General features: G+C 39.7%; 4 protein-coding genes and 2 pseudogenes across 5 annotated transcripts; 1 reads left to right on the forward strand and 5 right to left on the reverse strand.

The window, feature by feature from the left end:
* LOC111330245 (histamine H2 receptor-like) lies at positions 1-18,470 on the reverse strand. 2 transcript variants are annotated; one of them, XM_022935071.2, is made up of 2 exons: positions 18,398-18,470; positions 1-3,338 (listed from the first exon to the last, which is right to left on the reverse strand). In XM_022935071.2, the coding sequence occupies exon 2, from the start codon at positions 3,153-3,155 to the stop codon at positions 2,199-2,201; it is 957 nt and encodes a 318-aa protein (XP_022790806.2). In that variant the 5' UTR covers positions 3,156-3,338; positions 18,398-18,470; the 3' UTR covers positions 1-2,198. The 2 variants fall into 2 exon arrangements, with proteins under 2 accessions (XP_022790806.2, XP_022790807.2); XM_022935072.2 differs by lacking the exon at positions 18,398-18,470 and adding an exon at positions 8,578-8,737.
* On the forward strand, positions 4,876-8,046 carry LOC111330244 (5-hydroxytryptamine receptor 4-like). Its single transcript, XM_022935070.2, has one exon. The coding sequence runs from the start codon at positions 6,318-6,320 to the stop codon at positions 7,368-7,370; it is 1,053 nt and encodes a 350-aa protein (XP_022790805.2). The 5' UTR covers positions 4,876-6,317; the 3' UTR covers positions 7,371-8,046.
* LOC148722307 (uncharacterized) lies at positions 15,302-15,830 on the reverse strand (annotated as a pseudogene).
* LOC148722308 (adenosine receptor A2b-like) lies at positions 16,174-18,387 on the reverse strand (annotated as a pseudogene).
* On the reverse strand, positions 18,454-20,747 carry LOC148722309 (histamine H2 receptor-like). The gene has a single exon (XM_088735993.1). It carries the CDS (start codon positions 20,624-20,626, stop codon positions 19,706-19,708), a length of 921 nt encoding a protein of 306 aa, XP_088592119.1. The 5' UTR covers positions 20,627-20,747; the 3' UTR covers positions 18,454-19,705.
* A 3,190-nt stretch (positions 20,748-23,937) lies between these two features.
* On the reverse strand, positions 23,938-25,356 carry LOC148722310 (uncharacterized). Its single transcript, XM_088737167.1, has 2 exons — positions 25,213-25,356; positions 23,938-24,872 (listed from the first exon to the last, which is right to left on the reverse strand). The coding sequence occupies exons 1-2, from the start codon at positions 25,324-25,326 to the stop codon at positions 24,525-24,527; spliced, it is 462 nt and encodes a 153-aa protein (XP_088593293.1). The 5' UTR covers positions 25,327-25,356; the 3' UTR covers positions 23,938-24,524.
* Between the last annotated feature and the right edge of the window lie 1,187 nt (positions 25,357-26,543).

A 26,543-nucleotide genomic window follows, 5' to 3' on the forward strand; every position in this document is an offset into this window, starting at 1 on the left:
TACAATACAATGTTCTTTATTTCAAGAGGGTAAATAAATGATTAACCCAGTAAAGAGTTTTCTAACACATGGCCCTCTGTAAATAAACCCACCCATCCCACCCCAGGGGGGACATCTATCACACAGTAATCTCGTGTGTGGGAAATTAACGTCTCCTACCCCAACCCTGCAGGAGACGGGACCTCCATTTATTCGTCCCTATTCGAGAAGACTAGAATATCTAACCATTTCTTGATGTTAAAGAAAGGCAGCAAATTCTTCTCAATTATTTTAAGACCCTGAGTGTTGGTCCGGCCGGGGCTCGAACCCTCGACCTCCCGCACAACAGTCCAGCGCTCTATCCATTGAGCTAATCGGGAGCTATCCATTGAGTTGCCCGACAACCGTTTGTAGGCGCTATTTTAGATTTCTTGCTTGTGATGTGACTCGCTGAGATGGAATTTATTATTACAACTGTTTGATTTAAAGAATTCATGTTTAACAGATATTCCTTTTATTTCTATTTATATGAACGATAAAGACGACAGTTTGTCTGATGCTAATGACTGTTACTGATTCTCAAGTCGGTATTGAAACCGAGTAAATAAGTATTTCCTTCATTAAATAACTACGAGTTTGGTTTCCTCATTGCATTTATAACGTTTTATTCAATACTAAAAACCCCTGGTTGGAACGTTTTTGCCCAGTGAAAAGTTAATGAGAACCGTGGAAGTTTCAGCCTGAAGGACTTACGGAATGTTATTCAAGGGTGAGCGTTTTTCGATTGAGTGTCGTAAAACCAAAACCAAAAAAACAACAACCAATCAGAAGAAAGGAAAACACTTTGAGGGCTAATAAGAACTCACAGTAAAACTGAGCGAACTGCCTGAAGCGCGGGAAAACGCGGGCGAACAAGTCGTGGTCTGTTTTAATTTTGCATCTGATTGGTTGAAAGAGTGGCGCGAGTCTTTTTCTGGACCAATCACAGAACAAGTTGAGCAAAACCAATGTAATTCAGGATTTCTTTTGACACAATTAAAAATGGCTCAAAAAACTAAACATCGATCGGAAGAATGAATATTAAGAAAGCCAATGATGGAGAAATATGCTAAAAGTTTAGTGGAGAAATTTGAAGCTGGTCACTTCGAGTGCTAAAAGGGTCGTTATAGGAGCTACGTCACGGAATGTGTATCTTGAAGAAAATTCAGAACAAAATTTCCAAAATTAACATCATCTTAATCTTCATCATTCTTCGCCCTCCATCACTGGTGTTCTTATACCCTCAAAAAGCTTTCTTCCTCTCAACGGATTTCAACGACTCAAAGACGCAAATTTCTTACGTCTCTAACGCTTCAGTAGTGACCCGAAGGGCAACGAGTTGACCCAGTGATTGCTTGATTAAAATGGTGCAATTCCATGATTTATAAACAAATTTAGTGTCTAATACTTCTGCCTTCTACATCTGAGTGTTAAGACATATTTATCTCAAATACAGCCGACCAAGCAATCGGCGGAAATCTAACTTGTATCAGTGTAAATGATATTCTAAGTCTCTAATATTTTTGCGGACCAAATTGTAAACTTATTAACAAGTCAATAACTTTGGAGAAGGCAGATCATTAAGTTTTCCAAACATTTCTAATCTGGAAAAAATTGGAATCAAAATAAAATATTATACTTTTAAGCTTCCGCCAAGGCTTTCATGATCTGATCCCACAACTGAGCAATCGCAACCGGCTGAGATCAAAATAAAAAGCTTGCTATCTTTGTCAAGGCGTGTAGACATTATCCAACAAAGAGGATTCTTTTGCTTCTTTCAAGTTCACTCAAGAATATTTTGACAACATCTTAATGTATTGGCTCCTTTAAAGTCTACCTGACTTTTAAACAATCGTCCAAATTAATTTCATGGTTCTGGCAACTCGAGCATGTTTGAAACAGCCCCTCGCAGTTTTTCCGGGCTAGTACATTTTTGACTGAAATGATGAAATCCGTATCGGAAGCCCTATATGAGAAAAGCTAATCCGCTAGTCTAAGAGCTAGGGCTTTTTCATGAGAAACATTTTTTTGGATGGTGTTAATCTGTTAATCAGCTTAATTTGCAACAATAAAATGAAAGAGAATTAAAAAAGAAACATGGTCACACATTAGCTAAACTCTCTCACGATGAAATTAGACGATTACACCTTTTCCCTCAAAAAATGTGAGCGCTAGTTTTCTTAACCGCGAAATTTAAACAATCGTCTAGCGGCCTGCCGAAAATCCGTCCTATAAAATGAATATATGAAAGGATTCACACACGACTGCAAAAGGAGAAATAACATGGACAACTTTACCAGAAGCGGAGTTACTAAAGCTGCACCGCCAAACACAAACGCAAAGTTGTAGATTGAGCGGGGAACCCATGACAACACAAACACTAAAACAACCGCTGCGCAGGCACTGGTTCCTTTTCGTTTTCTAACAGCCCGAGTTTCCTCACATGAAAATTCGTGGGACGTCAAAGAGCTCAAGTCTCTCACGGGAATTGTCTTCCTTCGCTGCGTCCGAATGGCGCGAATTATCATGGTATTAACAAGGGTCATTATAATAGCTGGTAACACAACGAGAAGAAAAACTAGTATTACGTTATAGACCTGGTTGATGGCCTTAGCTTTTTCTTCCTCTTGCGTCTGCCACCAAATGTTTCTTGCGGTGGCAACGATAGCAGGAATGACCCAAATGGAAATCACCATACAAGTGACTTTGGCTCTAGTCATTTTGCTGCTGTACAACAAAGGGCGGAGCACCGCTAAATACCTATCATAGGTGATGGCTAATAGGCTGAAAAATGACGAACTGAACACAATGTCTTTGGTCTGCGCTAGAATCCAGCAAGTGTCCGAGGAGAGGTACTTACAACCCGCGCAGAATGCAGTGTAGCCTGGGACCACCAGAATGGCCATGAGAATGTCACTAACTGCTAAGCTGATAAGGAAGATGTTCATGTTTTGTTGTCGAAGCATTTTAGTGGACAGAAAGATCACACAAGTAAGAGTGTTTCCCGCAAAAATGATCGACGCCAAGACGCCATTCACGGCCCAAAAAATTCGCTGTAAAGTTTCATCACAGGTTTCCGCTGTGGTGTGATTGGGATTGCCAAGAAAGGAGGAGATGTTCGTTGAAATTCCCTTCATGCCGAGTTTTTCTCCCTCAAGTGGGTAGCTCGCGGTAAGGATTCCGTGATGTTGACAAGTTTTCTTTGTAATGGTGCTAAAGGTGATGTAGCCTTCTTTTATTTTTTCCCTGTATGATCACCAGGTGTGCTCTTCTTTGACGTTAGCGAACTCATTCACGTTATTTCCTTAATTGCCAAAAACCTGTCAAAATACATTCATATGTAGATGATTTACCTATTTCGAGATTCGTAATTAGATAACAGCATTTCCCTTTGAACATCAAAATCATTACCCTTGTCTCATGCACTTTGTTCCGTAATCAACGAGCATAGTGTTTCGTTTATAATTGAGTAGATTATAAAACGCCCAAAAAACAGTTCTTTTGTTTTGAGCGAAATTGAATCTTCTTTCCAAGAGACTGCTGAGTTATTGCTTTCGTGCTTCAGGAAGTTGTTTGTGTTTCCAGCACACGTTCAATAAATTAAGTGTTTCGACCTTAAGGCTCCTCAAGAAAAACTATACATAAAAATTAGCATTTACTTTTAGATTGCCGTCTTCGCATTTTCCAACGGGGCGCAAATGATTTTCACGAATTCATCAAAAACTGTAGTATTTAGCCGTAAATTTGTTTCCGTCATGATGGTCTAAATCAATCTCCTTCCTTACTCGGCTTCTTTCAATTTCTCATACTGAACTTAATTCAATAAGCAAAATTTGTATTGGAAAATTTACTTATTTGATTCGTGACGCGTCAAATAATAAAAGAATGAAATAAATATAAAAAAAAACTCGACAAAAAGTGTTGTTGTTTTGCGACAAAATGACATCAAAGGGTGACAAATAATATACATTTGTTAATTTTTCTGTGTAAAATAAATAAAAGAAAACGCTTATCGTGATATTTTGACATCAAACAATTCAAGTGCAAGTTTTCCTGGCACAAGAGCTCCAAGCATACGCACGCATGGAACCTGCTAGAACACACTAGATCCATCGTACAAAAACAAAACCGGAGAAGGATTTGTCTAATGAAGTTTGTGCTTTATGACTTTAGGCGCTGTGATCAAATACTAAAAAGTCGGCTATGCGATTCTTATCTTTATCGATACGTGCCGAATTTCATCATTTGAGAAAAATTCGACAAAATTTTCAAAATTTGACAGGGGATCTGCACCCAAGTCTCAAAGTTTACTTAGCTGCTTCCCTCAATATCATAAACACTGGCTGGAACACGAAACCAGGGTAGAAATTCGATCGTCATCTGAGAATAGTTGAATAGAAGGGTGTATTTTCGTGGCCACGAGTCTAGTCAGGATTGGGATTTACTCACAGGAAGAAAACTCTAATTTTAGAATTTACCTGATATGGTCGTGATATTTGGATGTTTTAAGCATTAACATAAAGAGATGTTTACCGTTAAATCTATCTGGGTGTTTAGGCGTTCTGATCAAGATTACCTCTTGGTTTTATTTGCATGGAAAAGATAGGCAAAGCAATAAAAGTGATTATTTCTGCTCATTCATGCGCATGTTAATAAAATTGTTCATAGAATTTGAGTGGCTATCGTGTTTACAATGAGAAAATTTCAGATCGACTCGAGTATTTGTAAACATATCTAGTAGATTGTTGATAGGCAAATACAAATGGGAAATACGTAATGACGATGATAGCCCCCTTATGACGTCAACGAGCTGATCTCAGTCAACGGGGGTGAAATAAACTACAAACTGAGGTAATGATGTTTATTTCCTCGTGTGGGTTCGAAGCCATTTTAAATGGGACGTTGGTGTTTTTATTTCTCACTTCTTCTTGAGTTGCTGAGTTGCTAACATGTACTAGATCAAGTTTCAGAAAAAAAAGACTATTTTTAGTCTTCTGCTACCGATGATGTAAAGCGGAACGGCGCAACTCGCTTTGGAGTTTGTTGAATTGTCATGCGATTTTACATAAAATATTAGAATAAAAAAGCAATTTTTCAAAATTTTCAAGAGAAAAAGTATGTAAGCCATCTACATATGCAATAATTTTTCCTGGTTTAAATCAAAGCTATCATTTAGGAATGGTGTTGAGGTCGGACACGTTTGGATCATGTGATTGCCCACGTCAGAAATTAACACGCAAAAATAGACTTAATCTGATTATGCATTTGGTTTGCTCTGAATAGCGTCTTAAATCGAATCAATGACATTTTCATTTCAATTGGTCAACAGCATTCGGGGTCAAAATTTTACCTTGGGAGGCAATTTTAAGCTGTAAAGTTTCTCTTCTGTCCCACCTTTTCGAACCCACAGTTTCTTGAGCCGGTAACTGGAATAAATCAATGCTGCTTACCTTGGTTGTGTCCCTCTCCACACTGTAACCGATTTTGTTTCCGATATCTTTAGGCTACAATAACTCTCGATTTTAACTTTTGATAAGTCGATTCAATTTTCATTTTATTGGCAGAATAATTGCAATCCTCTCTAGCTTGAATCTTTGAAAATGTAAAACGAAATTTAATACCGATGTAGCACAGTTAACATGAACTGAAACGCGGTATTAAGAAAAACAAAAAAGATATTTGCGGTGATTTAGAAAATTTTGATGACTGATTTTGTTTTAAGTTTTAACACAGTACATTTTGTTGCTAACCATATCTATGTTAGAGTGAATTCGAACACCATCGTCCCTGAAAACTCTTCAACAGTTCTTTAAGCAAACATCAATTTCTAGAAGTAGTTTCTATATTACGAGAAATTTGAATCCGCTGTAAATTTAGCTATGACGAGAGTAACGTCTTTTATGACGACACGTACCGAAATTTCCCCAGACTTGGTAAATATACCTGAAAACTTTTAGCTGTGCAAATAAAACTTGGCATCCAAACTGCTAGAAAGGAAGCCGCTTGTGTGCAGTGTACTCTATAGCCGACGTTTTAGGATGAAAATTGGGCATATAAGTACACTTCAACACAGAAGACTTCACAAATCCTCAAAATAGTGTCAATCACGACTGACATTTTGCAAATATATGTTGGGTTGTAATAATAAGTAAAAATGTTTAGAATAAATACTTTAAAGTTAAGCTGTTTGCCGAAACTGAGCCACAGACCGTGGTTTACAGTTATTTTCGTTCAAGACCGAAATTGTTGAAACTGTTGAGGGAAAGGTCATTTATAATAAGCAAATTCAAACGGATGAAATGTCTATCAATACGAGCAAGTTAGCAGAACTCGTTGACTTTGGCGATAATTCAGATGATGTGGGCTTAAACACAGATAGCTCTTGCAACAGAGAAGTCGAAGTCGTTTTTTGGGTCTTGTACTCTGCAGTGGGAACAATAATTTTGGTTGGGAACAGTTTTACATGCATCGTTCTGCTGGCATCGAAACGGTTGCGAAACATCTTCATGAATATTTTCCTCGTAAGCTTATCATTCTGGGATGTGCTGATGGCGATTTTTGTTGTTCCATTTTATGCTATACATTGCAGCCATGGCTGCGAATATTCCTTAACCAAATATTGTTGGATTTTTAGGAAAGCAAAAGACTGTGTTCTTCTCGCAACAACTTTCAATATATGTGCTATCACATACGATCGCTATCTAGCTGTGGTTCGACCACTTCATTATGGCGCGAAAATGACAAAGCGACGTGTCACCGTCATTTTAGCGGGAGTTTGGACGGCGCCCGTCGTCGTGGCAGGATTAAGAAGCACTTGGCACCATACCAAGACAAACGAGGAATTGCGCTTCGCTAACAAACTTTACGACACTATATTGGTGATTGTGTTCGTCATCTTTTCTATTCTTGTATTAATGGTAGCTAACGTGAAAATCATGAAGGCTATTAAAACGCAAAACGAACGAGAACGTACCGAACAAGGGAGAAGGGCAGCCTGGATAGCGACTAATAAAACAATAACGCGGAGGAAAGGAACAAGAGCTTGTATATTAGTGGTGTTTGTGTTCATATTATGTTGGCTTCCGAGGATTGTGTACAATCTTAGTTATGTCATTAAGCCGCCGGGATTAGCAAGCCCTTTGTTTCTTAGGCTTGCTTTCCTCTCTCTATATCTGCAGTCTTCTACCAATCCATTTATTTACTCATTTTATAGATCCGAGTTCAGAAGGGCCGCTTTGAGGCTTTTAAGCTGGCGGAATTCTGCTAATCTTAGTAAAGTTCATCCTTTTGTTGATTTAGCAAAACAAGTCCGATTGCAAACTATACAGGATTTAGCCGTATCATCGGATTAATAGGGACCTTAAGCAGTCGGGACGGCAACACCAAGGAAGATGTCCATTAAAAAATGAATTTCTACTTTAATAAGAATTTCGAAGATGGCTGCATGTGTTTAACGTCTCTAACAGCGCCACACCTTAACTTCAGCATAACGTATATTATATAATTGTACATTTTGCTGTCGCGGTTTCCGCTCTCAGACGACGCAAATTTTGGCGATTTTACGTCGTTGTTTTGCAAAGGACGGCTAAGAAATGTACAAAGTTTTAAAACGTACGTGCTGGCTATTGTTCTGCCCTTTAGATCTTTTGTTTCGCCACGTCCTCGTTGCCGTCGCCGTCGTGGTTTGCTTAAGGTCCCTAGTTTCAGCGATCAAGGAAGTTTGGCGAAGGGTTAGCATCCAAACAAGTAAATGTCACGTACAAGAGTTGCTTTGACTGAATTGTATTCGCAAACAAAGTCTGGAAACGATTGTGGATACACAGATTGGATTGAAGCAATTGCTTTTCAGTAAAGTTTTCCATGCGCTGCTTGACATCAAGACAGGTATTAGTGAAGAAATTGATGAAAATAAATCTCTACTTGAACGTTTAGAATAAAAATAAAAAAGGGAACCGGAAAAAAGTTGAAATGCTATAAACAGAAGTTTGATTCTTTAGAAAATAAGACGCCTTACCTATCCTTACGTCGGGCTGGTACTTAATAACAAGGTATTCCTACTTGTCTTTTTTATCCTTTGTTTTCCTCTCGTGTATTCAAAGCTATGCGAGGTTAGCAAAATCGTTACGAAAATGAATGCATGCGTTAAGTTTTCATCAATACACACAGATTTCCTGTTATTGTTGACTGAGTTGGTTCAGGAGTGGTTGACCGTACTTCAAAAGACGAAAGAATTATTGCAATATCCCTTATCCTTGTTTTTCGCAACAAAAAAGCGTAGTAACACCTTTTACATCGCAATTTTCAAAGGTTCGTTATATTAAAAGGCCCAAAGACGAGTCTATTACTTTCAGAATTTGGTGAACAACCGAAAAAATTGTCTCATTTCGGAGGGATCATCAGGAATGTGGTAGTTGGTTACTTTCGAAACTCCATACAGTTTTCTGTACTTGGATATTTACACTGCATGAAATACAGCTTGGGAATCCTACACCACAAGTGAATACGAAAGTTGATATAAATGAAAGACGAAAGATAAACTGTAACATTAAATATTTTTACCTCACAGAGTAGAATCCACTCTTATTCCTAGAGTTAGAGTCAGTTCATTATATTTCAAGACAACGTCGTCCTCAATGTTTCAGGCACAATGACCGGCCAACAACTCTCAGAATGACGAAAAACAAACTTAATGAAACGATTCCAAGATGAAAGTTATCTAATGCAACATTATTCAGGTAATGAGACCGGCAGTGACATTGATGAGTAAGTCAGTCATGTTAATCCCTGAACAGCTTGCAGTCGCGGCATGTGGTCAACGTAATCGTAATGTACGTAAATTAGTATAAACGTTTTGTCTGTGAACTGTCACGATTATCACCAAAACATAAAAGAAAAAAAGGTATAGGTAAAACTTTCCTATGTTTTAGTCTCCTTGTATTAGTATTCAACTTCTTGATCTATGGGGATAAGCCAGTTTTTTCGCTGTATGCAATCGATAACGTGTAAGAGTTTCCAGATCATGTATTTGAAGCTGTCACTATCTAAGCCTCTTTTTTTAAAATTTTGTATCCAATAATATCAGATAATTACGGACCTTTCAACTGTCGCAGCTTGCATGTAATGGTTTTATCCACTTCAGTGGAAGAATCATTAAAAGGAAAAAAAAAACAAATAGGAACAGATCACGTTAAGCTTGTTGGATTTAACTCAGTTGTATAGTGAAGAACCACCGTGTGACTGGTTCTTATCTTCACCACCTTTAAATGACGACGTGTTAAGTTTCCCAAAGATGAGTAATGATGCAAAGAAGACACGAAAGTTACAATCTCAAAAAGAAAAAGAAAAAAATATATATATCTATATATAACAGGAAAAAACAATTAACAAAAATATGAGATGATTACAGAAAAGGTACCTACATTTCAAATAATTACCACCTTTCGTGCAAAGGATGACTTCCTTGGACAAGTTTTCATCAAATCAAAATGGCTACCCAATCAAAATGACCGAAGATAACAATTTCCCAAGCAAGCGCAATTTTCAAGCTGAATACCAAATGAACCAAATGAGAAATCAAGAGTATTCACTTAACATCAACAAGAAGAAAAAATCAAATGTGTCCTGGTGTCAACATGGTTGGGTATTAAATATCTTGATTGTAAATATATGAAAATCATATATGTGAACTGTGGATTTATAAATTAATATGTTAATGAGCTTGGAAAAAATTGTTGGGTACTGCCAGCTGAAATGTTGCGCGAACTATTATATCAAGTCATTTTATGTAAGTTGTTTTGTTCCAAAAGGAATTCGAGCATGATGTAAAATGCTTGAGTTAATCGGTAAGATATATGAGTGTCAGAGAGAGGCCCATATGACAGACATCTCGTTGAAGATAAAACTGGGCCGTCACACAGTGCTACAAAGCACATCAGATGCAAATTTATAATTAAAATTTAAAAGGTCTCGTCCAAATGTCAAATATTTCTGTAATATAAATTTGTAGTCTTCATTCAGGGGAAAACCAACAATCTAACTTCCTGTTCTAAATACATTTTCTAAGGTAGTGATTCAGCGGCTATGGTGTTGATAATAGGAAAATTTCAGATTGACTCAAGTGTTTGTAAACTTATCTAGTGGATTGTTGATAGGCAAATACAAATGGGAAATACCTAATTGTTATGTTCGGTACACGAATTCTCACATACTACACAGATCGGTGAGAACACAAGCTTTTAATAAATCCTCTCGGGTTCTTCTCTGCCGTTTGCCGGCCAGCGGCCTTTACAGGACTTCATGTTACTACATCTCCTTTCCTTTTAAACACGAATACGTATAAACAGTCCTAAGAGTTCTTAAGAACAGTTTCAAGCATTCTTCGACGTATCTCTGTGGTGTTTTAATAACTCCTCTAGGCCTGAGACGATTCGACCACGCTTCCATCTTTGAAGGCCAGTACTCTACTGTCTGGTTCCTAGGCGAGGTAGGCTAATGTCGGGTTGCTTCTCTGATCGCATCGGGTATGTCAGGAAGTCTGGTACTGGGCTGTCTTGAATCGCAGCAAAGTTAGTAGGAAGGTCTGTTACTGGGCCATGTCTCATAAATGGCTCAGGGCTGTCACGGCTTGTAAGGGTAAACGAGAAACGAGGACTATCCTTGGGAGCTCTTCGAGTAATTCTCCTGTTTCTTCGCACTTTGCCATTTGGGGTCTAAATAACTACAGATCTTGGACGTTCATGTGGCTTGATCACAGTTCCCTCAACTTTCATGTCTGGGATCCACACGCGGTCGCCAGGTGACAGTTCCTCTCCTTCAACGACTCTATGTCTGTGGTCGTAGTAGGACTTCATTTTGGTTCGGTATTCTCTCTCTTTCTTCTTGACCTGGTCATAGTCAGGGGTCTGGGGCAGCAGCTCATCGGGGTGACAAAGAATTCTTGTGCATAAGTTTCGGTCCATGCTGAGTTGGGCTGGTGAATAGCCATTGTGTAATGGAGTATCTCTGTAAGTCAGTAGAGCTAAGTGTTCATCGCTACTCTTATTCATGATCATCTTCATGGTTTGCACGGCACGTTCGACCTCTCCATTAGACTGGAGATATTTTGGAGAAGAGTGATGTGCTCAAAGTGCCAGCCATTAGAGAAGGTTTTAAATTCGCGTGAATCGAACTGAGGACAATTATCAGTGAAGAGCATCTCGGAAATCCCGTGTCTGCTAAAGATCTTTTTTAATTGTAAGATGGTCTGGCAAGTGTTCACGCTTTGGACACCAAGCAAACCTAGAGAAATAATATCTCTAGAGAAATAATATCTCTAGAGAAATAATCTACGGCAATGAGATAGGTCTTGTCCTTATGCTGGAAGAAGTCCACGCCAACTCTACTCCATGGTCGATTAGGAAACGCAGTGCCTTTCATTGGCTCTATGCGTTCTCTCCGGTACTTCTCGCAAATAGCACAGCTGCTCACAACCTTGCATATGTCGTTAGAGATCCCCGGCCACCAGACTGACGAGGCGGCATTTGCGCACGTCTTGGTTATGCCTTGGTGTCCATCATATAGGCGTCTCATCACATCTGGTCTTAGTTTAGGGGGAATAATTAGTCGACGCCCTCTCATAAGTAACCCATTATGGAGGGAAAGAGTACCGCTCTCATTTCGAGTCTCATTCGAAAACGTTGAATGCGCACTGGGAGCTCATCGATAACCTCGATGGAAAACAGTGGAATTAATGGCTTGTGATCAGTTTGTACTTTAAATTTCATTCCGACCAAAAAGTCTGCCCGGTGTTCTAGTGCCCACGTGATAGCCAAAGCCTCTTTTTCGATTTGGGAATAGCGACATTCAGTTAAGGTCATGGACCCACTAGCGTAGGCCACTTGCTTCAGTTCACCAGATGGTTGCTTTTGCATAAGGACTGCGCCAAGTCCAAAACTGCTTGCATCTGAGGAAACAGTTTCCTTTTCTGGGTCATACAGAGCGAGTACAGTCTCCAAAGCCACATTTCTGTCTTCAGGCGTTTGAAGGCTTCTTGTTGAGCTGGGCCCCATACCCAAGCATTTTCCTTCTTAAGCAAGTCTCTTAGGGGCTTCGTTTTCTCCGCCAAATTTGGGCTAAATTTCATAAGATGATTGACTAATCCTAAGAATCATCTCAGTTCTCCAATATCCTTGGGTTCTGTCATGTCCACAATGGCTTTGACCCTTGAGGTATCTTTCCTCACCCCCTGACTGTCGAGGATCTGGCCTAAGTATTGCAGCCTGCTTTGAGAAAATAAAAACTTCTCGCGGTTGAGCGTAAGTCCTCTCTCTACCAGCGTGTCGAGAACTTTTCTGAGTCGCTCATCATGTTGGGCTTGGTATTTTCCCATGATTAGAATATCGTCGAAACGACACTTCACCCCCTCTATTCCTGAAAGCTTTTGATCCATCCTCTTTTGGAAATATTCGGGCACTGATGTTATTCCGAAGGGCAGACGTTTAAACATGAATCTTCCGAAAGGCGCAGTAATGACGGTAGTTAGCCTAGCACTCTCTGAGTTGAGGACTATTTGGTGAAAGCCTGAATTGGCATCAAGCTTGGAGAAAACTGATCCATCTGTAAGGCTACTGAGTGTCTCTTTGACAGTAGGCATTTGATACACTTCACGACGAACTGCTTGGTTGAGCTTTGTAAGGTCTACAGATAGCCGAACATCCCCATTTGCCTTCGGCACTACCACGATGGGTGAACACCAGTCGGTCGGCTCGTCTACAGGTTCTATGACGTCAAGTTGCAGCATGCGTTGTAGTTCAAGCCTTACTTTCTTCACGAGGGGTAATGGAACCTGCCTTGGAGTAGTCAGACAAAATAGTGTGACCCCATCCTTCAGACGAATAGTGTACTCACCTTCCAGTTTGCCTAGGCCCTGAAAGAGCATCGGGTACTGCTTCACAATGTTCTCCTTTACGTCCAGTCGAGGCGGAACATCAGGAGACCGCGTATGCTCGACTGGATTGACTCTGCAGGTTCCTGGTATTTCATGAATAAGGCCAAAGCTGCGGATTGCGGGTATAACGAGAAGCAGTTTGGATGCCCTTTGACAATGTATACTCTTTCCTGGATTCTGGTTTTGTGCAAGGCAAGAGTCAAAGGCACAAATCCAAGGGTCCCCAGGGGAACATCTCCTGCTCCAACAAGCTCACTGTCTGCTTGTGATAATGGCCCATACGATTCCTTGTAAAGGGACTTCGGCATTACAGATACTTCAGCACCAGTGTCAATACGCCATGTTAGCTCCTGGTCTTGAACCTTAAGCTTGACATACCAACCAGAGTCAGAGGTGGAGGTTTGATGAATACTGGCTGGTTCTATGGTGGGTGTTAGAGGTAAGGAAGTTGAACTGGGCGTCGTAACTCCTCCAACAAATGTGGGGCAAATATCACCCTCAGTTTCTGAAACTTGACTAACCAAGTTAACAGGTGTACTCCAGCATATTTCAGGAAAATGTCCAATTTTGTTGCTCTTGATGCATCTCGTTATTGCAGCTGGACAATTCCTCCTGCCTGGACGGTGCTGGCGGTTTCAGTATCCGCAATTTTGCCGCGTGACTGGAAGGGTATCTTCCTAGGATCTTGCTTTTTTCCCTTATAAGCGCCGTTTCCGCCGTAAGGAGCTATATCTCGTTTCTCGATCTCGGCGGTTTTTGACTCTTGCAACTCACGTTTCGTAGCTTCCTTCAGTGATAGTATTTGAAGAGGCCTGTCCAGTGAAAGGGCTGTTCCCTCGTCGTAAAGTTTGAGCTTGTAGCTGTCTTCCTTGCTGGAAAAGGTAAGTTTGTCCCTTACCGATTGCTCATAGAAATTGGCGGGAAACTTGCACTCAGCGGCTCTTTCGTTGACAGTGACAACCCAAGAATCAAAGGTTTGTGTCGAATCTCGTGTGAGGTGAAGCCAAAATTTCTCTCGGAGCATGAGTTGAGGGTCTCGTTTGTGAAAGTAATCGTCCAACTTTGCTAAGACGGTCGCATAATCGTCAGGATTTTCGGCCGGGAGTTTGTCTTCTCCCCCCGCGGGATCGTCACGCTCGGGTAAGTAAACAAAATTTGAGTAGATTTCTAGGCAAGATTCACCGATGTGATTCAATACCAGTTCTACCTTCATTTCGTCCGGTTTCTTCGACGCTCCGGTTGCCTTGAAGTAGATTACGAATTTCTGTTTCCATTTTCCCCACGAAAAGGCCGGATTTCCCGTCGAAATGTCTAGGGGCTCTGGTGGTTTTACGAAAGGTATGCCTTCCGTCATCTTGTTTGAGACCACGTGCGAGGCACAACAAGTTGATTCGTCTTTTTTTTTCCTTGCTTTGTCCAGCTGATCCGCTCGCAAAATGGTCTCGGCTAGTATTCGTATCCCGGTCCTGACACTGTGTTATGTTCGGTACACGAATTCTCAAATACTACACAGATCTGTGAGAATACAAGCTTTTAATAAATCCTCTCGGTTCTTCTCTGCCGCTTGCCGGTCAGCGGCCTTTACAGGACTTCATGTTACTACACTAATGACGATGATAGCCGCCCTGTGACGTCAAAGAGTTGATCGTCTCAGTCGCCGGAGGTGAAATAAACGACAAACTAAAATAATGACGTGAATTTGCTCGCAAAAATTTCTTTGATATAAAACATATCTAATGGATTGTTGATAGGCAAATACAAATGGGAAATACCTAATGACCATGATAGCCACCTAATAACGTCAACAAGTTGATCTCAGACAACGGAGATGAAATAAACGAGAAACAGAAACAATGATGTTTTTTTTGCTTGTAAATATTTCTTTTACATGAATTTGTTGCCCTCACTCAAGTGAAAACGAATAACTCAGCGGCTTCTTGCTCTGGTGCAGCCGAAATGAGAGCCGTTTTTTAAACATTCAGCGGCCTCTCTAGTCGGTGATCATTTCCTTTATTCTTGTGACATTATTGAGTGATTCCGGGTTATATTTTGAGAAGAAATTAAATGGTTCAATTGAGGAAAGATCACAACAGGAGAAGAAGCATCACAAAATTTCCAAAAGCTCTTTAATTCGTATCTCTTGAACAAAATTCCCTAATTTAAGGTTTGGCCAAAATTTTACAAAACTTGGAGGCGGGGAACTCATCTTTGGCAGGCATAATGGCTATTTCATATAAATTAGGAGCCAATTTAGCGAATTTTATAAAATATTTTTGAATAATTGACGTTGAAGTGTAGCTGGACATTGCTCCCCAAGAGTTCGAGATCGCATGGGTTTTATGTAGATACCGTTGACTTTTATTCCAGATTTTGGAAAGATTGTATGTCTTTATGTTTGGTCAGGTGATTTTCGGCTTCCTTCTGTGCTCCTCTGATTTTTTCCTAAACTACGTAAGCTCTACGTACAGTTGCAACTTTTGCAGTTTCTGTAAGAAAGGATTGGGTCCGAGGTGTTGACGTCATCGACTCCGGCCTATTGGTCGTAAGGCGCCATCTTAACAAAGAAACCGCTGCTTTTCTAAATTCTGTTCTGTAGAACCAATAAATAAACGGATTAAGGGATGACTGAACAAACAGAAAGAGGAAGCAGATTCTGAAGAACAGAGGACTCGCCAGCCCGGGAGAATCGATAATAAAACAGAAGTTATAAACAGAACGCGGAACCCAACAAACGATAAAAACCAGAGTCACTATAACACAGGCAGTTGTGCCTTTTGGTCGTTGAGAAATCACAGATTTGTTTTGCAAGTCTCTTCTTTCCCATTGGGTTTGCTTTCGTATGGTTCTGATAATCTTGATGTTTGTAATCAGCATTAAAAACCGCCTTCAGGTTAGCTCAATTGGTGAGCGCGCCGGACTGTGTTGTGCGGGAGGTAGGGGGTTAGAGCCCCGGCGGACCAATACGCACGGTCTAAAAATAACTGAGGAGAATTTGCTACCTTTCTATAATATCAAGAAATGGATAGATATTCTAGTCTTCTCGGATAAGGACGAATAAAACCGTAGGTCCCGTCTCCTGGCGGTAGGAGACGTTAATTTCCCACGCACGAGATTACTGTGTGGTGGATGTCCTCCTCGGGATGGGGTGGTGGGTACACACGTCACAGGGCCCCATTTAAACCAGCTATTTGCTGCACTGGGCTATCCTGTCTAAAAATTCGTAAATATTCTTAAATATATGAAACAACCAGAAGAACCCCGAGTCTTAACACAATTGCACTATCGTAGATTTTGTTTTCAAAGCGAACGTCGGGCTTGTCAAAGCCTTTGTTGCCAGGAGTTCCGAATTCCCGCTAATAACACCGGTCCGGTAACAGCCAAACAATTGTCAACATACCGGTTTTTCTTGTCGAAGAAATTTTCGATTTATATTGAAGTGGCTGTAATACAGCAACATAGCCTGATCGTAAGTAAGGGTAGTACCGATTTTGACGTAGTCTTTAGCTTCTCGCATAAGCCAGCAGTAGCTTTTCAAGGCTTTCTCGCACCCAAGACCACAAAAAACAGCGTAAAACGGAACAATGAAAACGGACATAAGTATATCCCAAGTGGTGAGACTGACAAGAAGAATGTTCATGTTACTTCGACGGAGTTTGGCCGTGGTTAGGAACACAACACAAGCGAAAACATTTCCCACAGTTAGGATGATCATATCCCGCAGACCTCCGAATGAAATGAAGAACATCCTGAGTGTTTTTTATCAATTTACTGCAAGTGTTTTCCATCTAGATTTTCTGTGTTTTACTCCAAAGTCATTTTCTCTTTGTGATGAATGATCTCAAGTCAAATGATTTGAATTAACCAGCCGAAGATCTCTTCGAAACAGGGTTTAAATAATTGAAAAAAAAATTGAAGTCAACACGTTTACGACATTTATACAACTACACTAAATCATTTTGACAATGTCCGTCTAAATTATATTTCGCCAGGTGTGTTGTCATAGAAAACAAACGAGAATGTCTACTCAGTGGGAATTTAAATTTGCAAATAGGCAAAATTTGTAGTTTATTCTCAACTAAATCTGGAATCATCAAGTTATCGAACGAGAGCAGCCGAGAGCATCAATAAAATGGCAAAAACCTTAACAACTGAAAATGAATATTGAATACCATAAAGATATTAATATTTCAAGTGACTTTGAAGTGACCATATGCCTTGATCATCACATTAGTATTCATGTACATTCTGTGGCTAAACATTCGATGTAATTCGATGAGAGATATTAGAAAAGCTTGACAGAAAAGGAATATTTTTTAAGGATATGATAAAAACAGGGGGTATATGTCCAGTATATGCATTAATCCAGTATATGCATATGTCCAGTATATGCATTAATCCTATACATAGATAATCTGTTTAAGTATCTTTGGTCTTTGTATCTACGTAATAATTAAAACGTGCTCTCAAAAATCCAGCTTCCCGAAAAAAAATAGCGTCTCAAAGGGCATTACTGCTTAAATAGTCTAAAGTTAAGCTGGCATCTCCATTAAGTTACCATTGACTATGACATAGACCCAAGTTCAAGTGGCACTCAGAACAAAAGCTTGTTTAATGCTCAGTACGAAATTATCAAAGAAAGAAGATTTATAGAGTTTGGTAAAACCACTCTTCACTCGCTAATAAAACTAATGGGCATCAGGGAGGCGGATGTTTGAATACGAGATATTGCATGCAAAAATTTCAATAATAAATGACCACCTGGAATAATACAGCTAAAAAAAAACATACAACGACAGTAGAAGAACTGCATGCAGTTGCGCTAAAAAGGTGAAAAGCATAATACTGAAAAGAAAAATACTGAAAGTTATTTCTGTTTGTCGAGTCTCAAAGAATTGCTATCCTCCATCGTACTTGTGCAAAATAAGTCAAGAGATGTTCTGTCAATTCTCTTGTTAAATTCATTAATTTATATTAACTTCTGATATTCGATACAACAACTAATCTATTGTATTTTGAAACGTACAGTTGTGGCTTAACAAATCTCGATTTTTTAAAGACTTGGTTTGCGTTTTTTTCCGTTACAGTTAACGATGAGTTCAAGAATTAAAGGCCGGGAGTTTTCCTTTTGAACAGTTTAAAGTAACTGGTGAATGCAGCAAAATCATTCGTGCAACTTTGCTATTGCGAAAGGCCTTGGTCATTTTTCCTCATAGAAATATTTGAATGAAAAAACCTCATAGATATACCCTTCAATATTTTCAACTAACAAGACAAACAAGCCTTCATATTGTCCACCGGACAGTAATTTGATACTGACGTAGGTTCAGTTTTTTTGCGAATTACTGACGTTTTCCTCAATGAAGAAGTATGCATCCCCCATCCAATTAAATTCTACTTTCAAAGCCATATGGCACAAAACTGTACCCTCTAAGTTCTTCACTGAAATTCTCTTACCTTTCAGACTAAATATTCATCTTCAGAACACTCACAAAATCATGAGTCAAGTTAGGTTCTAGGCTTGTTTTGGTTTAATCTTTAGAATGACAGTGCATTAAGTCCATTTTATAAATAAGAAGTGTTTACATTGCATTGACCAATCATGTGATAGAGCGCGACTGATGTTTGCTGATGGAGACGTTTTGATATGAGGGTAAAATAATTATGTACGTGCTGCTAAAATGATAGGACGACACCGCCCCCGCTTAATTAAAAAAAGTTAGGGGTACAAACAGACGTGCCAATAACCACTCTGTCGAACCGGCATTAAGCGATCACTCAAAGGGAATGGCGGGGACACCGCCTTATGCAGGTTGACCGCTTAATACAAGTTCCACAGCATGAGTATTACAAAAAGGGTAAAAACTCCAATTTATGCCATAACTGACCACTAAAACACAAAAAAACTCCTTCAAAAATACTACTAACATTGATTTCGGGATAAAGATATGAAATAAATTTGACTAGGGAGATTGTTCTTAGTTTTATATGAGTGATTCCGCTTTAGGTGACCTTTCAATACAGCTGGAGTAAATGGCGATATCAAAAACACGTAAACCATTATCGTAATTTTAAAAGCGTGCAATAACGACTTTTCTCAGGACTCGGCATCATTGTAAAACACAACGGTGTAGTATATCTCTCTCGACATTTTCACATAAATCTCTCTCCTTCCCATCGTTTCTTTCGTTGGGAAGGCGCTGGTCTTCCTCGAAGCGCAACCGCCTGTGAAAAATTAGAGAGGCCTAAAATGAGCTGTGTCCAAGCTTGTTTTCCATAGATTAACTTCTTAACGAGCAATTCCGGTAAATATATCGGCTTCAATAATATTCTATCTTTAATTGTATTTTCCTGTCCTCTATTAATTCTATCATTGGTTGTCAACAGAAAATTAATCCCGGTTGCAACGTAAAGTGTTAGCCTTACCAATCTAAAGTCAGCTACTCAATTTATCTATAAAAAGGCATTTTCGCTCAAATAGAAGTGCCTCTGATGATGAGGAGAAATAATTCAGCCCAATGATTGTTTTTGCTGTTTACTACGATGTGTACACATCTTTTCTCCATGATCTTTTTTACAAAGGAGTATAGTTTTATCAAGAGGTCTATTGAAAACTGCTTTATCTTTAAATTCTTTAAAATATTTCTTTACGCAAGACATTCCCCCAAGAAGTAATCTCTTCAAGTTACTACTCATCGAGTTCATTTAAAGTATGCACTGCCAAATTTTTTGTTTTTTAAACTCAACAATTTTTTATGTAGTTAATTAAGTGGCCGTATTACTGTGGATCTCATTTTTAGCCACTTTAAGTTGACAGCAAATCAAGGAGCGACTGGCTTGCCTAAAATCGGATCTGAAAAAGGAGTAAATGAAAGGATTGGCAGATGATTGTGCAAAAATCAAAAACCAGGCGATTTTCACCATTATGTCACTGACTAAATCAGGTCTACCGAACACAAAACTAAAATTTACAAAAGCCAGCGGCAGCCAGCTGATCAGAAACATGAACACAACTAGAACACAGGAAATTGTTCCTTTGGCGGCTGTGATCCTGTCGCGGTGTAATCGATTTTGCCTTCGAATTTCTTGAATCACTCTCACATTCATACCTGTAATGACAACAACGGGCATCAAAGCGAAAGCGAACATTAATGTACTGTAATAAATTTTATCGATCTTTCGCGTCTCTTCTTCGGGCTTCGTATGAAGCCATGCGTGTCGTAAGCTTGCTGAAACGAAACTGAAAACCCACACCCCAGTTAAAATAGGACTGACGCTTCTTTTCGTCATGTAGTTGTGGTAATGCAAAGGCCGTAGAACGGCAAGGAGTCTGTCAAACGATATCGCAGCCAAATTAAAAACCGTACTACCGAAGACGACATCTTTTATTCCAGTCAGGATCCAACACCACTTCGCCAATGCGTACTTAGCACAGCCGATGCAGAACACCGCGTATCCAGGGATGACAAACACCGCAATCATCAAATCTGCTACTGCTAGGCTGACCAGGAAAATGTTCATATAGTTTTGTCGAAGTCTCTTGTTAGTAACAACAACAAGGATAGTAATAATGTTCCCGCTTAGGATAATCACACCTGCTGCGCCATAGAGGATCCAGAAAACCAGTTCTAAAGTCTTGCTGCAGGGGGGAATACTCTGAGTTAGTTGTACAGTTTTGTTCTCCATTTTCAAAAATCGTTTTTAACTATTTAACAGATGCGTTCGACTTCAAGGTAAAGGAACTGAATGTGATCTCCCGCATTAACTTTTTCAAATATTGAACACAGACGCATTTAGCATCGGTTTGTATCAGTTAATGGGGTCGGTAAAAGATGTGATTGTTAAACTAATGAGATGGTCCCACTTTATATTCACTTTAATACGGTAGTTTTAAAGAGCCCAATTTTATATTTGCTCTTAATAAGACGTGTCCGAACTCCATGATGTCAGACAATTGAAAGGAAATTATTTCCTCGGGGAGAAAAACCATCTCCTTTCAAAAGCATTGTACACAAAGAATAAAAAGCTGTCAGCGGTGTAAACGCTTTCGGCTTTTTTCACACGCACAATGTATCAGTGGTTTTTTTTTTTTTTTTTTTTTAACAGAATCCGGCATGGATGAATTTGCAAAAATGACCAACGGCAAATTCGAGATTGACGGTCGACGGTGGTGAGAGAGTTTATGCTCACCTATAGTAAGCTCACTTAGAAAAACTGAAAAAGAAGAGAAATCCCTGTCTTCAAAATTCCACTTTTAATTACATAATGCATATATGCGTTTCACGTTGGATAAGTGTACTACTTACCACTTAAAGTTCACCTAAACCCAAAAATTTTTTTCGCTTAACGAAATAAGCGTATTTTTGGAGTATTTCTGTGCAAAAATTTTCTTATTTGCTCAAATCTTCAATTTTCTGTGCCCAGTCAAAATATGGAAAATCGGCCGCCATCTTGCTCCACGACCGAGTTTAAAGAGGAAGTTGGGGCAACACTAAGTGTGTTGAAGGAGGTGTTGCAACGTGCGAAATTTGCAAGAGGGTATCGCGCTTCATATATTCCTCATACAACACACCTAGTCGGCATATTTCGGACAATATCGACGACAACCTTCCCAAACAAGTGAAAATGTGCGAAATGCAGACTTTCGTATTCTCGATTTGACGTCACATTACCCGCTAGAGCCATTCCTCTTTAAACTCGGTCGTGGGGCAAGATGGCGGCCGATTTTCTGTATTTTGACTGGGCATAGAAAGTTAAAGATTTGAGCAAATTAAAAAATTTTTGGACAGAAATACTCCAAAAAAATAAGCTTATTTCATTAAGCGGAAAAACGTTTTGGGTTTAGGTACACTTTAAACGGAAAATTTTCAATTTTCCTGACATTGTGTCAAAGAACAAAACTTTAATCGCTTAAACTTTTTAGTACACACTTACGTAAAATCTCATGTATATTATGCGGCAAGGCTCCAGAGAGTGTGGCACATATCTTGTCAGGATGCAGTGCGCTGGCCCAGAGCAAGTATCTCTCTAGACACGACGCAGCACTGAAGGTACTGTTTTACGAACTGTTGTATGATGAGGGATTTATAGACGAGATACCACCCTGGTACTCACCCGACAAGCCGAAGCCCGTGTATGAGTCAGAGAATGTTAAAGCTTATTGGGATGTCCCTATATATGCTGATCAACAAGAGGTCAGATGCAATAGGGTGGATGCACGCATTGTAAATCATATGTGCAAGAGAGTTGTGACGCTGGAAATGAGCTGCCCGTGGGTTAAAAATCGGACAAGAAAGGATGAAGAGAAGACAGTGAAGTACGGACCCCTTCGCTGGGAACTAAGGCAGCAGTTCCCAGGCTACGAGGTGAAGCAATATAACATCATTATGGATGTCCACGGGGGGTGGTCACGGGAGCTGGATGTCATGATGCGCGAGCTGGTGGGAGGCAGAAGCACAGACGTACTGCGAAAGATTCAGAGGGCAGTGCTCTCGGGCACGCTGAATATTGCCCGGACTTATTGCAGTTTGAGTTCTTGTTAGAAGGAGGACCGTAGACACAACGGAAAAGCTTTTTAGGATTAGTTAATGTACATTTATTTTTTTAATCCATGGCTCACAGGTTACGGTTTTTGCCCTGCGCTGCCTGATTAGAATGTAGCATTCAGTTGATTTCTCTGCGATAATAATAATAATGATAATGATGCTGAATAATAATAATAATGATAACAATAGTAATGATAATGATAACTTATGGGGGCTAGCTCAAGAACCTCACTGTTCCTCTATCGGGGAGGAGCGCGGGCTCCAATTCCCGAACAGCGGCTGGTAATCGAGCCTATTTCACTGTCGGCCGCCGATAAACGTCTTTGATCTGCGATGATTATGCAAAAATATTGTAAGAAATATACAACTTTTTTAGAGACATGTTTCGGTATGCTTATGCCATTTTCAATCAATGAGTGACTGAACGTGAGAAATTATATAACAGACAAGTAAATGAGTAAAATATTTACAGTATGATGTAATACAAAAGCGGGTACTAATTACAGCGTGACAACAAACATGAAATTAAAGGCGTGAACTAAAAAGCTAGAAAAGTGTTATAATGTTGTAGTTGTTTGTTAAGTTCATGTTTGATCTTATTTATCTAAAAAGCTTCTTTGAGTTTTAAATCAATTGAATTGTTGGCAGAATCCAGAGTGCTAAAGCAAGAAAGGGAGTATTTGTTCTTACAAGAAGGAGATGTGTTAAAATGCTCAAAAATATGCGGGTTTTTATCGCTTTCCGTGTGCTCCTTTATCCTAGTAGAGAAGTGGGACAAAAGGGAGTTTAAAGTAACGTGCATTATTTTCATCAATGTTCCGGCTATTTTGAGAGGAGGACCCGTCAAGATACCGCTTGAAAGTCCTTTCAATAATATGCGAAGGAAAATAATTATGTTTTAAGGTGTCGGAAAGTTTCTTACGATCGTTTTGAAGACCGGAAGAGGTGTTGTTGATTTTGTAGATACGGTCAATAAGAGTTTGGATAAGGCCAATTTGGTAGCATGATGGAATATAACTGAAGAAATTTGTTAGGAGACCACTGTAGACCATTCGAAGTTGTCGATAAATATATCAAGAAAGGAGAGTTTACCATCATGCTCTTTTTGGAAAGTGAATATTTTTTTTTTTTTTGTTTTTCAGGCGCCCCCGGCCACGGACCCATTAGTGCAATGGTCAGTGCTGCAACGGCCGGACGACATATATACTTAACGGAACCGGAGTGCAATGGTTCCGCCGAGTAACGCCTGAAGGAGGGTACACCAGTACGCCAAAATCGCCCAGGAATCGAACCTGGCCCCCCGGAAGCGCTCCCCGCCTAACGGGGCACCTGAACAGTCGGGGTGTGCAAGGACTGCTGTTGGGTAACGAGTCCCATAATGCAGAGAACTACATGCTATGAGACCCTAACCCGCGTCAGGTAAGTATCAGTGCAGTGCAGTCAATATGTTGGGGTGCCGTGAATTAAGGTAATCAAAAAATGACATCGCATCCTGTTCATTGTGGAAGACACAAAAGGTGTCGTCAACATAACGCCTATAAAGTAGAAGGCGAGTCGAATGGTTAGAATTATTTACCCATGTTTCCTCGTGGAAACCAAGAAAAAGATTAGCTAGGAGTGGCGCTAACGGAGAACCCATCGCTACCCCATCAACTTGATCATAAAATTATCCATTAAGAAGAAAATGAGTCTCAGCTGTAGCGAATGAAAACAGTTTCTTAAGGTGATGTGACGTCTCTTTCCAACCACCTCTTAGACCAGTATTTAAGTTCTACTCTCGCCCCACTTTTACCTAACTTTTTTACCTAAGTATTCGGTCACAGATTCATTCTCTTTTGTTGAAGAACTCAGGAGTTTCGATCTTAAAAACAATTTTCTCATTTCCTTTGATGTTGAAAGTCTTTTTACCAATATTCCGTTAAATGAAACTATCGATATTGCTGTTGATCTTATTTTCAAGCGTGACCCTAAATTTTCAATAAAAAAATCCGACCTTAAGAAACTGTTTTCATTCGCTACAGCTGAGACTCATTTTCTTTTTAATGGAAAAAGAACTGTTGCATAATATTTCTGAACAACTTCTCTAAGTCTCCATTCTTTAAAAACCCATCATACATTGATTTTATACTAGTGAATTCGAAACTACCTTCCTCTGGCTGTTGAAAAGAATACTTGCTTAGTTCATCCCTCAAGCTTTTTGTAAACATTTCAGTTTCATTTATTTTCCTGATTGTGGAAGCCACGACTTCAGCAAGTATGCTGACACTCAAAGGCTGAATAGATCCTTCGTGAAGACTGCTGTGTTTCAAACTTCTGTGTCGTTCATAACCTCCTTTGGTTTTATACTTTTTCCCACAGTCTTTGCAGATAATTTCATGTTGCTGGACCTACAACAAACAAAGAAAAATTACGATTCGTGCAACATATTGCTACAACCAGCTAAAATTCGATGTGATACTCTGAACTCAGAGCTGTTTCCAGCAAGTACTTCTCATATTAAACGAGACATTCAGTGTAAAACATATTCTTAGCTTCTACAGAAACACTGATCAGTCATTGCAGGTAGGATATGCATATCTGAGTAAAATTTTTGGGTGTAAAATTTTTTGCGGGTGACTCGAGTAACTTGCCAAGCCACAAATATATAATTTGGATATATCAACAAAGCGAACGTTTTGGGTCGGTAGCAAGAAATTAGACACGTGAATTAGCACAATTGGAACTTACATTGTTAACTGTTGCCACAAACTGCTGTTTGACTGTTTCATCACCTTCTAAAATGTCTAAAATAACTTCGAAATCGTCTCCCCATAGCAAGAGATCGTCTACTCCATCCGCCATCTTGTTTTGAATGTCCACCTTCGCGATCACGTGACTTGTACCTTCAATCTCAGAGGACTCCTATTGTTCTTATCGTTTGAAGATCGCCGGCTTTCATAACCAGTTCCCTCTATTAACTCTGCCCTGACTTAAAATATTCACTACATGCGGAAATTAAGTGAGCGAATACCATCCTAACTGTTTCCCGAAAACACTAGCTACACCGGATACCAGTCTGAAATGTGACATTTAGAAACTATCGAGGCAAACAACAACATATCAGGGATCCTTAGCGGATTCTCTACTCACGCGAAGTAAAAGCTATATTTTACCCCCTGTTCAAGAAGACCAAATATAACCGTTACATTCCTCGAGTCCAAGTAGATGTTTTTAGAAATACCGCTAAAAGTCTAAGATTGTAAGCCTGCCTTCTACAAAAACTAATCGATCACCGAGGTCGTCCTTTTCAGAACCTCACAATATGGTGAAGAGGATTTGCAACGACGGTTTAGAACTTAATCCAGGACCTTAAATCTACCGCCGCCTGGTTAGCTCAATTGGGAGAGCGCCGGACTGCTGTGCGGGAGGTCGAGAGTTCAATACCGGCCGGACCAACACTCAGGGTCTTAAAATTAAGTGAGAAGAATATGCTTCCTTTCTTTCACATCAAGAAATGGTTAGATATTCTAGTCTTCTCGGATAGGGACGAATAAATGGAGGTCCCGTCTCCTGCAGGGTTAGGGGCAGGAGACGTTAAATTTCCCACGCACGAGATTACTGTGTGATGGATGTCCTCCCCTGGGGTGGGTTGGGTGGGTATACAGCGCTTTGGACAATTAGTGGATTTTAGCGCTATATAAATACAATTATTATTATTATTATTATATTGAATAAAATACGACCCATTGAGCAACAAATGTACGACCCATTAGACCTACACAATCTATGCAAATATCAAGTTCGTGCGTGTCTCTTAAGTGTCCATTTGTCTATAAATCAAGCATGGAAGAAAATCATGTTTTGTCTCTGTTTCAATTACGCGCGATGATACAGTGTTTTTAAAAATTTTTGTGATGAGGCAGTATTCAGGGCTTAAAGATACCGCAGACCACGCTAAGGTGCTGATGTGTTCCCAACACTGCTTGATTGTAGAATTGTAAGCGTCTTTAAGAAAGACATGATAAATATGATCGACTGAAGTCAGTAATAGTGGCACACGAAAAAGTAGTTTTGCATGC

Source organism: Stylophora pistillata, chromosome 10, assembly GCF_964205215.1.
Source record: "Stylophora pistillata chromosome 10, jaStyPist1.2, whole genome shotgun sequence".
Classification (NCBI taxonomy): Eukaryota; Metazoa; Cnidaria; class Anthozoa; order Scleractinia; family Pocilloporidae; genus Stylophora; species Stylophora pistillata.